This window comes from Melanostigma gelatinosum (assembly GCF_949748355.1).
Source record: "Melanostigma gelatinosum genome assembly, chromosome: 6".
NCBI classification, from domain to species: domain Eukaryota; kingdom Metazoa; phylum Chordata; class Actinopteri; order Perciformes; family Zoarcidae; genus Melanostigma; species Melanostigma gelatinosum.
The window spans coordinates 21,423,325-21,435,498 of record NC_136639.1 but is presented as its reverse complement, the minus strand read 5'-3'; the positions used below and the strand labels follow the sequence as shown (position 1 = coordinate 21,435,498).

Here is a 12,174-nt window from a genome sequence, read left to right as displayed (position 1 = left end):
ATCATTTTTATTATCTCTCCTCATTTTCTTATTTCTCTTACAGACAGCTGTCCTTACAGTGTTTTTGCTCTTTATTCAATTTACTGTTTCTCCACAAATAGGAACGGTTACCAATTGTCCTTTGAGTGAACTGCGGCCTTCCTTATCTATTCAGATATGTTCTGACTGGTTGATTGCCAGAGATTCTTTGCAGGCCCACGTAATCCAATTTTGGCTGTTTGAGATTGAGCACAGATAAAAATCAGACTTTTGGCTGTCCTTACTGTGTTTGAACTGTTTCAAACTTTCTAGTAGTTCAAAGAAATGCTCCGACTGTTTAGCCAGTGCTCCAGTTCTTGCACAACACTCCGCATTATCTTGATTTGCCTCTAATTGCATTTCCATATCTCTCCTTTGTTTGTCCCTCAATCATCTTTTTTTCTGCTTCTTTGCTCTCCACCGTCCATCCCTCCACTCTTGTCTCCAAATCAACCCCTTGACCCCCGCCTCCTCTCCCACCATCCATTTCCTCTTCCTTTTCTATCTCTCTTCAACCTTCTTTGTCTCGCAGCAGTGATTCTCAGCCGCTCTGGTTACTGCAATGAATGGTAACACTATCCATCCAGCCAACACCACCACCACCACAACAGCAGCAGGGGGAGGAGGCCCAGGCGTGGCGGCGCCCCCGAGAGGCTGGAGGGAATTCTGCGAACTGCACGCCATCGCCACAGCCCGGCAGCTGGCCGGACACTACCGGAGCTTCGCCAGAGAGCGGCCGCAACATGACGCGCTCCCACCGGAGACCTTCTCCAAGCAGTTCATTGACCTCTTCCAGCAGCACTTCTGCTGCGAGGTCGACAAAGATGGCCCTCTGCTCGGTCAGAGCATATGCTCCAGTTTTTCCGGTAGCGTTCCAGTGGCCCCTCCTCCCCAATCGCAGGCCGTGATCGGTCGATTGCGGATCCCGTCTTCGTCCGGGGTGCAGGACTACCGTGAGGCGGGCCGGCCGAGTGGAGGTGCTGCTCTGTTCGCTGTGGTGTCACCAAAAGTGGAGCCGGCGGCGGTGAGTCAGGAACGGGAGCAGCCGCTGCGGTGCGCCGCGGGTAACACCTTATCAGGACACCCGGTGGTGCTCAGAGGGTCAAATCGTAGCATTGGCAGCGGGTCGCTGCTGATTCGCAGCCGGAGCAACGAGGAGATCTCTGGCACCGACCGGCGTCAGGTGTCCGAACGGTATTCCTCGGCCTCCAACCCCGCACACGCTGACGTTACACACTTCTCTGTCAGTCAAATCCGGCAGACCGTAAAACGGCTTCTCAAGAGACATCCCAGCCCCCCCTCATCCCAGGACCTGCCTCCTAGCACCACCACCACCACCAATCCCCCAAACAATGACAGAGTGGGCGGGATTTCCTCCACAAACGAGGAAGTGTCTTCCTCTTCTTCCCGCTCCTCCTCTTGTCCGAACTCTGACTCCTTGCCCCCGGCCTCTTCACACACGTCTATGGCTGGAGTAGCCTCTCACTTCCTGGGTCGCTTAAGTTGGTTACGCAGCGGAAGCATGAGGCAGAAGAGGTCAGCGGAGAGCGGCTCCTGTAAAGAGGGCCAACTGAGGTACTTGCTGGTGGAAGACGCCATCTCAGACACTCAGCCCCGCTGGCAACGCTGCCGCCTGCTGGTCAGGAGGATCAGGGACGCTCAAGTAGCAGGAAGAGGAGGAGCAGAGAGGTACCAGTTGGAGCTCTATGATCCCCCAAAGGTAGAAACTTTGGCTCATGCTTACATTTATACACACATATATTGTATTCAAACCAAGCAATTATTAGAAACATGTACACACTGCGGGTGTAATTGAGGTGACGCCCTATATGTCCATCATATATGTTTGATTTACCACCACACTTGAAATACACACTACCATGCGATAACTCATAAATGATGTCTAAAAAGGCTGCACATTGGTCACCCAGGGAGGAGAGAGGCAGCTAGCGCTGGCTCAGTTCAGTGATGGCTGAAATGCATGTTTCATACATATAAATGTCTGAGTGTTGCTGTCGCTCTTCAAGTTTGTTTCGATAGTTACATGTGTAGCATTAGCAGTTGGCTGCACATGCTATCATACTCTCATTCTCAGTTTGGTTGATAAGAAGTGTTTTATAACATCGAATGGTAAATGCTTCACTGGGTACATTTTCTGTGAGACTCTGCTTCATGATAAACACCTTCAGGGACTGAATGGGGCAGGAGTTTGTGATGGCAGGCACATTTGTGATTTGTAAACAATTGACACGTATATGATGTATTTGATATAATGTACATGACATAATATCAAACACTTCGACATCACAAATTCAAAAAAAATATTTCAAGATTATGGGAAATATACTTTTAGCGTTCTTTCCAAATGTGAGTCGGCGTAGAAGTATCACGACCATGCTCAGACAGGAGCGTGGTCCAAGAAATAGGGCCTCCACATAAATCTACCTAAGTCGTGTTTTAACTCCGACCCCATAGTTAATGCACAGACGTTAGAGTGGGATCCTATTAATAATATAATACAACAGTGGTATCTTCTCATGTAACTGTATAATAAGCAGAGCAAAAGTAATTTTGCACTGCAGCAACATTTGTTTTTTCTTGTCCGACTGTGGCTGCCGTATTTTTAAAAAGTTGTTCAGTATTGACATTAAGGAGACGGTCAAAGCAAGTCCCTACGAGCCTCATTATCACGTTTTTGATAAATACATTTGCGTATTAGTAAGATTTCTAAACGTAATATTTCCAACAATAATGTTTCTGTATCTTGTTATTAATCATTTGTTTGTTTTAGTTGTAGCATGCAGGTGTGTGTAACTGCAGGTGTATGTAGGTGACAATTCCTCGGTTCCTGTTCTTGGTAGAGCAGGTGTCTGCTTCAACAGGACTGCGTTTCACAAGAATGTGTGTTTGCAGTTCTTGAAAATGTTTGTAGAGCTTCTTCTCAGAAATCTACACGCCACTGAACCATATTAACAACTGGCAGGTTCCTCAGCGTGTGTTTCATATCTGTGGAAGAAGACGGATACCTCTGTAGATCTGTTTGTGTTTCATCAATAAGATGGAAACCCACAGAAGCCTTTTTAAAGGGCCGGTTAATGTCGGGCTGCGTCACAAATGCAAGTGCGTACTCTAAAACAACTCGCACACAGAGGCACAAAGTCATTTCCTGTTTCTAGCTGTTTTAGTCACAGGGGGTTCCCCTCCCCCCCACCCTTTCAAATAATCTCTTTTCTCTGTTTGTTTTATAAAAACGATATTTTTGCCACATCTAAGAAGCTCTTATTGCTATACAGTTTGCCACATGACAAAACAAGACCAAAGATGTGATGACATTCAGCTTTGTCTCACAAAACTGTGTTTTATTGGTGCTTTTCATCACGTCTTTGCCTCCAGCGATTGGTTTGTGTTTCGGCTGCAGAGTGTGCTGTGATGTTGAGCGGGCTTTGGGTGAAGAAGCCAAAGAGCATCACGTATGTTCTGGCCTTGCATGCAGAGTAGAGTGGTCACTGTTAGAACGCCATTATTTGTTTCACACTGATAACCTTTTAAGATGGGATCACGGCTAGTTTACCCTTTTTAACCTGGTTAAAGAAGCTCGAGGAAGTGGAGTTGCGGTTCGTATGAGTGAAGATGGATTTCATCGGTCTGTGCCTCGCTGATTGCTGTCACGCATTTTTTTTGTAATCCAGTAATTTTCATGCCTTGACGTAGCACAGCGTTTGCCCTGTGTGGCATTTTTGTGCTCCATTACCTCAAAGAATCTGCAAAATGCATGTCTCCCTTTACTCTTTGGTGAGTAGATGTGCCTCCTACACTATTTCCTGTTTGTGTGGGGTTTGCTTCAGCCAGTCACAACATTTATTCGTATTACTTCAGGATTAGTACATCAACTCCACAATCAGAAAATATGAAATGAATTGTCACATTTGAAATATATTTGCATTTTTAAGCTTCGGATCAAGATCCCTATCCCTGCTTGATGGCTCATCACAACACAGCAGAATGTGTTTTATTGTACGTGCTTGGCTCTACACATGAGACCTCATGGCATACAACCCCGTAATAATTCCAGATGGGGCCAGCTGCAAGGCTGCATGTCCTTGCACACCCAGTCCCTCAAGAGCCCCAAACCAGTAATCAGTTTGATTGAGTTGACTGCTGTCCTAGCCGCCGCCACCTACAGTATAGGGCCGCAGAGTTCCGTCTCCTCAGGGTGTGTGCGCGCAAGTGTGTGTGTTCTGGCACGAGCAGAGGTAAATGAAAAAGACGTTGCATGTCTCTGTGTGTGTGTCTGTGTGCTTGTAGTGTTTTTATATTTAGCAGCCCTAACCATGTGCGTGAGGTAATTCAGTTAATGATAGAGCCAGAGTTGTGTGTGTATGCATGCATATTTGAGCAGAATGGGAAGGCATTGGCAAGATTTCTTTGGCTGATTGCAATGCTGCTTTAGTGTGTGTGTGTGTGTGTGTGTGTGTGTGTGTGTGTGTGTGTGTGTGTGTGTGTGTGTGTGTGTGTGTGTGTGTGTGTGTGTGTGTGTGTGTGTGTGTGTGTGTGTGTGTGTGTGTGGTGGGGGGGGGGGGGGGGGTGATCTTGGCAGGGCAGAGAGTTACGGCCCTGAGAATGGCCTTAAAAGGAAGGAGAGCTGTGGACTTGCATGCACACATTTAAACATACACAAGAAAAAAAAGTTCACACCCTAAAAGAAGTAATTTAAGTGCACACACTGTTTTGGGGTTATATATTGTGCCGGTACAGTGTATTTTATGTGGGTGTCAATTCGAGTTTCACACATTTCTGTGTGTGAGCTTGTAAGGCCTTCACGCTGCACAGGAAATCATAATCCATGGGTAGTGTTCATATGTATTTTTATTTACATCTTTCTGTGTGACAACATCAGTGAGCTCAAAGAAGGAGGAAGCTGCAGGGAAACTGATAATGTGTTTGCGTGAGAAAGTTCCAGTCAAGGCACAGCGCCCTGTGGGGGCAAACGTTGAACCAGGTTTTTGATGCAATGTCGTCGCTTTAAACCTCGTCAGAGGTGAATATATATTTAGGGAGAACACAGGAACATTAGTTTTTAGCTTTTATCCAAAGCGACTTACAATTCAGATTCTATCACATTTCTACACCGTAGGCACAGCTACGGGAGATATTTTGGGGTCAAGTGTCTTGCTCAAGGACACAGCGACATGCGACTAGCGGAGCCGAAGCCGGGGATCGAACCGCCGACCCTCTGATTGAAGGACGGCCCTGCTGTCCACTTAGCCACAGTCGCCCAAAATGACTGTCGAATCTGGCTGTCAAACTGCTCCCATGTATTTGTCTTTCATCTTTATAGTCTAGTATGTGTAAATGACTGCGTTTGGTTTGTCGAGGATTTTATTCTGTCAACAAATCACCAGAGTGATGATGTCACTATATTAACTTTAAAACAGCAGGAGGAAAAACCAAACAACTAACAAATGACTGTAAAGATGTCATTACAGCTGTTTGAATTGAAAACATACTGTAAAACGGCGTAAACATTTTGTGAGGTTGGAGGACACTTTCCTCTTTCGTGCTTCTGTATTAGCTGTAAAAAATATATATTATGCATGATTGGTAGTTTAACACTTAATAGTGTTGTTGATGCAAAAAAGGTCCGTGCCTAAAATGATAAAATGGTTGAATTTGTGATGTCATAGCAATATTGGATAACTACGACATTAATATAATTTGCACCAAAAAAGTTAATTGAATATATTGTGGTCATATGAATCGAATTTGTTACTAATTGAATGATGATGCAATAATTCTTCCCCATGACAATCTACTTAATGAGAACATTCATAAAGAAGAGATTTGAACTTTTCTACTCTAAGAGGGTGGATTTGATGCTTCAATGTCTTCCAGTTGTATAACCTCTGTATTTTCTTATTCATTTGTTTTTGCAGATGGAATGACAAAATGGCCAAAGTGATGTAACACTTGTTTTATTACAGAAGTGAATCTTGTCATGTCAGCAGAAACAAGCAGAAGTTACCTTAATGTCCTCAGTGTTGTCTGAGACTTTAACTTTTAAATCTCTTTGTGCCTCGGCCTTGACAGTTTGGCTTTGATGAGGACAAACTGACAACATGTACCGGTAACATTCCCGTGTCTTGTGTCGCGTTACTTTAGATTATTGAGTCCATGCCCCAAACAGCTGAAAAGAACATCTTAATGTGCAGTTTTCCTCGCCTTGGCGTTATCTCCAAACCTCCGCCAGCTTTGACTTTCTCTCAACCGAGGAAGATGTTTCAGCGACACCGAGCCCTGCTTTTCATCTGACGTACTGTAGTCGAGGTTTCAGACGAGGTTAGCCTCTTGCCAGGAAAATTGTAGTATTCAGTCCTCCAGAGCCGAGTTTTGCTTTTTTTTCCTCTCACTGACAGTAAGAGAGGAGTTTGCAACATCAGTGGAAAATACTTTTCCACCAACCAGGCTCTGGTGGCCATCTGTTCTGCGTTACTTGTTGTACTTCAGTCTCTCATATGGCAACATGCAGCGTTAATTTGGCTCTCGCTGCATACCACAACTAAGGCTCTGAGCATATGGGCCCCAGTCAGCTGAACCAGAAAAAAAAGAACGAAACCAACCAAGAGAGACACGAGAAGCGCAGCAGCAGGAGACATGAGAGAGAGCGAGAGACTAAACCAGGGGTGGGCAATTATTTTTCCCAATGGGTCGCATGAGAAACAGGGACTGTTGTGGGGGGCCGGACCAATAGACTGAACTCAATCCTGCTCAATATTATTCTTGAAAGGAGTATATTTGCTTAAGTACTGTACTTATGTACAAATTCAAGGTACTTTACTTGAGTACCGGTATTTCTATTTTATTCAACTTTGTACTTCTACTCTACTACATTTGTCTGGCAGCTTTAGTTACTAGTTACTTTGGACATTATAATTTTGCAAACCTTTCCTAACTACCCAAACTGAACAACAGAATATAAAAGAGTTAAAATGAGCTCCACCTAAAACATCTGCGGCAGGAATAATCCAAACTCGTATACATTTGTAATATCCATATATAATAGTAAAACACTGTGACAGGGATCATGTTTTTGCAAAATTAGTACTTTTATTACGATAACTATTACTATACAAATTACCTAATTTTCTGTTTTTCAGTTCGGTGCGGGAAATCTAGTCTTTGTTGGGCTTGAACGAGTGCACTGAAATGCGAAGGACAGCTGACAGGTGATGTCAGTGAGAGAGGATCTGCATTTGTTCAACTTCATCACAGAGAATGTTTGTTCACAGATGTAGGTTGATCCAAAGAGAACCAACATCTTCTGAGCATGCCTCCTCATGTGTTTAAAGTTCTCTTCTTTGAGAGAAGAATAAAATCTAGCAGTGATACTGACTTAAAGTGCTCTGCAGTACTGCATCAGACTGCAGGTCAATGAGTTGGAGCTGAACATCACTGAGAGCATTATCCACACTGCACGTGAAGGGAGAAGAAATCATGTTTCACGCAACTGGTTTGAAGTCTTTAAATCGCAAAGCAAAGGTACTAGCACAGCCTCAGACGTCCGTGTCCGCTCTGCATCAGTCAAGTTTTCGTATTTCTCTGCGTGTTTCCTCTCCAAATGACGATTCAAATTGTAATCCTTCAACACTGCGACTTGTTCTCCACAAACAAAGCACACGGCTTTCCCTTTGACTTCAGTCAAGAAATACTTAAAGTCCATGTTTTGTTAAAAACTCTACACTCTATGTCATTCTTTCATTTTTTAACACAGGCTGACATTTGAGGGCAAACAGCTAACTCACATCCCCCGTAAACTCAGTTCACCAACACATTGCAGTGACGCTGCTGCTCACACACATTCACTAACATACGTACATTGAGAAGAAAAAAAACAACAAAAGTCACCTTCAAAATAAAAGCAATGCAGCTATATTCTGTGCATGATGTAGGCTACATTTATTTACATTTTATTCCTAATTTCCCAATGACCTCGCTCGGGCCGGATAATGCCCAGGTCTGGACTAAACGTCAGGTAGACAAGCCAGCAAGCCTGCAAGCTTCTTACAAAACATAGCGAGAGGTCCTAAAGGAAGACGAAGCTTCCCTGGTTGCACACACATAGCTAGTGAACTATTATTATTTGTTTACACAAGTGCACACATGGACTTGAAAGGTGTCAAACATGGACCGTTGCAGTGTTACATTTGTTGGACATGACATCGTGTGGTCTTAGTCTCTTGTTCCAAGTTCTACAAATACACACAAACGCAAAATGTTCCCTTGCTAAAGTCAAGTTTCTTATAATCATTCATACAGATACTTGTCTTCAGTGTCGCCAAAATCACATCAAGTGTTTTTCTCTTCAAGGAGACCAGCAAACCTGATTGTTACCGTGCAAACAGAGATGTTTGACATAAGGCTTCACGCTAGAGTTACTTTTCAACAAACATTTTCTGTTTTAGCTGGTCATTTCGGATAAAGCTAGTATGAATGTTTAGGCTCAGTTAAACCATGTCCAATCTCTGAACCTATCGGTGTGATGACGGCTAGATCTCTGGGGGTAAGGTGCTGTATTTTTTAGGGTTCTGGTGTAGCCGGTGGATATCCGGGCCAATACTTCCTTTTCCGTGCGCTGCTCATTGTTTACAGTCCGATCAGCAACTCCAGATGCGAGACCGGAGTTGGAGTTGAGAGACGACGTGAACGAGCGAATTGTTTCACAAGTAGCCGTTTCACGAGCTCATTTTAAACCAAGCCTGCTCAAACGTGATTGGTCGATATCACTCACGACTACAAACAGAAACCAGAACGCTGCCGATACCAGAATCTCGTCCTGTTGCCTACAGATTCTGCATATCAAACCAAGCAAAATCCATATTTTCTCACATGCAAATTGTGAAATATCTGCCTCTGTGGTTTCTGCTGCTAATGCAGCACAACTGAGGTGAATCGCTGTATGACTGAGAGATAACATTTCCAGACTCGTGGGATTTTCCTTTTATTTCCTATGTGCATATTGATTGGGTAAGGGCATGCTCATTTGAGATTGTTTTCTTTTAATGGCAACACTAGGGCCTTTGTCAACCCAATAGTCATAAAACATTCACCATATCATTGAATTTAAAGGCCATAACTTTGAGTGGCTTGTACAAACTCTTTCATTGCAAAATTTAAACCAACCGTGGCAGTCAGGTTTTGAGCTGAAACCAATAGCTGATTCATTGATGAGTAGATCGGCACAACTATTTTGATGATAGATTGATCGTTTTAAATCATTTTTCAACTAAAAATGATCTCGTTCCAGCTTCTGAAATGTGAGAACTTGCTGCTTTCCGTTATCTTATGCGATAGTAAACGTGATATCTTTGGGTTTGGGACTGTCTGTCGTAATAAGACATTTTAAAAGGTCACGTTTACTTCCAGATGTCCATTCGGCCTCTGTCGATAAATGTATTTAGAGCAGAGATTTTCTCTTCAGAGAGAGAGACGGGACTTCAGTTTCATTTGTCATTATAACGGTCTTCATATCTCAACCACAAAGTCAAATCTTTGTTTTGAGTTCCATGAAACCGAGAGATGATACCTTGAAGTGATTTGACTGAGTCATATAATGGATGTCGATGTTTGCACCACATTTCTATATGGTGTGAATATCATGCAACAAATCAATTGGTTCGTACGAGACTCATCTTAAGTGAAATGATAGATGGTGAAGCGTGAGAGTCGGCGTTCTCCTGTTTGTCTTCTTTGATTCATAGAACTAGATTACTAGAAGGCTCTAGTTGAGTTTCTCTCTGCTGACATGGCTGAACTTGTCCCCCATCTCCTCCTAAATGTGCATCGCATGATCTTAATCTTGTAGAGGGACTTTTTCTAGAAAGAAATTGGGGAAACAAATCTTCTGGAAAGCTTCAGGCTGCCATCCAGTTGGCTCTGAGTTTGGAAATTCCTCCGGGAACAATACCTCTGGATTGTTTGCATAATGTTGTTGATTTGAAAAGCTGTCACTCAGTCCTTTGCTTGAATTTGCAGGGTTGCATGAGAATTTAGATTTTCCAACAACCATGTTTAGCTCCACCATGGAGGTTATTGGTTTTGCACATGCAGTGTTGGGTTAATGTTCCAGAACCTAAGAGTACATCTTCACATTGTTGCTTTTTGTCCAGCCAATGATCCAAAACCCAAAGGATTCTGAGCAGAAACAAGCAAATGCTTTGCATCTTTTCTTGCTTCATTGACTAATCGTTCCAGTTAATACCTGAATGTAATCTGTATAAAATATCGTTAAAATTTTTTTTTATGGTGCAGGTTGATTAGAAAAAATGGAAAAAAATAAACCACCTCTTTTGTCTCTGTACGCTAAAGCATGGGAAACATACGGTGAGGTGCTTGGACTAAAAATAGCACGGGTATACAAAGAGGATTTAGTGCACTAGAAAAGCATGAAATGATGGGACAAGAACTTAAATCAATGAACAGAATCTGGATCAATAAAACCTAAAAGATGCTGTATGTAGTCTCAGTGATCAGAGACGTGGATCATTGCCACAGTTTCCCACTATTTTTCAGAATAAGTGGTGAGGTCGCTATAAAACAGGACAATTGTTTAAGATCATTTCTGTAACCGCAAAAACGTGCCTTTATGGTAACTTTACAGTGCTGAAAAATACGAGTGCTCTTTATAGATTATTAAGCTTTTTGTTGTTGGTGGAGTCATCCATAGAATTTCATGCTACATTCAGTCTCATTCGGTGTATAATTAAGCATTTTGCTTCTTAATTAAAAGTCCCATCACCCCACACTTGGGTGAAAGTTGGCTTGAGGTATTAAGACTGAGTGCAAAACCAGTGTTTAGCCAAAGTCAGCAGTAATGACTCTTGTCAGTAATACAGTGAGTCATAAAGACATCCTACCAAGCTAAAACCCACAAATTTCCAATTAAAGCACTTGGTGTAAATACAAGTAACAGCATCAAAGGACTGCAACCTCTCAGATGTTTTTGACTGCATACAGTAAATTACTAGATAATCTCTTCAACTTCTCTCAACTATGGAGGGTATGAGTAGACAAATCAAAGACATGTCTGGCCCTTTAAGAACAACACTGGCTTCTGATCTTGATCCTTGGTCTTCTGTTCTTTGATATAATACGAGATGTAACACGATATGATTCATGTGGACGTGTGTGATTTGAAAAGCTCATGTTGTGGGCAAGAGTTTATAGAGCGGATCCATTTCAGTGACCATGTTGACATGAACCAGGGGTTTGCCCACACCGTTCTCAGGAGACAAGGCCCGACCTTCACTGAGGATATTGGAATATTTTGAGGGAATTGAACCCGATTTACATAATCTCTGCGGACGAGGCCGTCAGAAGACTGTCGGTCCATCTCTTGGAGGTCACTGTGTTCGTCATAAAGCTTTGTAGTGGTCGGGCCTCATCGATTTTGTGTGAGGTTTCAGGGCAGCGCCTCTTGGAGGTGGGTGGGTGTTCCTTTTTTTTCCGAGAAAGGGGGCCAAATGTCAGGGTTCTGTTATTGTCGTGAGGGCCGTTATCGTGTGTGGGAACCCGTCGGGATCCCCTACGAACAGCCCTTGGAACTAGATGGGAATAAGCGGGGCACCAGTAGGAGCAAAATGCTCTTTTTGGTAGAAAATAATATCTGAAAGACAATTGATTGAAACGCAGAAGAAGTTAAGCTAAGATGTGGAGGACACTCTTTACTACAGATGGCAGCTTTTCACCTCAGTTGTGGCTTTTATTTATATTTGTTTGGATTCAGAGTCTTGTGCATGTTTTTTTTATTTTGCGCGTGTGTTTTTCCACGTTACAAAAATCTATAGAAACATCTAAAGGAAGTGGAGTGGTTAGAGTCATGTGGTCAAGATGTTTGTCAGGTCTCTCTTTCTAGTTCGGTGTCTTTAGTGCAGCAGCGGTTGTCGTTCTCTCTCTCTCTCTCGCTCTCTCTCTCTCTCTCTCTCTCTCTCTCGCTCTCGCTCTCGCTCTCGCTCTCTCTCTCTCTCTCTCTGTGTGCGCTCGCGCTACAATCACAGTGCACATGACCTTGCAGTGTTGCATCTGGAAAGCCCCCAAAGAAAAGCTGTGCAACACCCTTACCCAACAGTTTTCTATTGGCCTCTGTTCTTCCTATTCATCAAT

General features: G+C 43.2%; 1 protein-coding gene across 2 annotated transcripts in view; it reads left to right on the top strand.

Moving 5' to 3' along the window:
• sh2b3 (SH2B adaptor protein 3) overlaps positions 1-12,174 on the top strand; it is a 48,659-nt gene that overhangs the window by 13,574 nt on the left and 22,911 nt on the right. The window contains exon 2 of one of the 2 annotated variants that reach the window (XM_079269582.1): positions 554-1,738. In XM_079269582.1, the coding sequence (XP_079125708.1) occupies positions 581-1,738 (1,158 nt within the window). In that variant the 5' untranslated portion in view covers positions 554-580. Of the gene's footprint in view, positions 1-550; positions 1,739-12,174 lie in introns of both variants that reach the window. The other variant, XM_079269583.1, reaches the window with a different exon arrangement.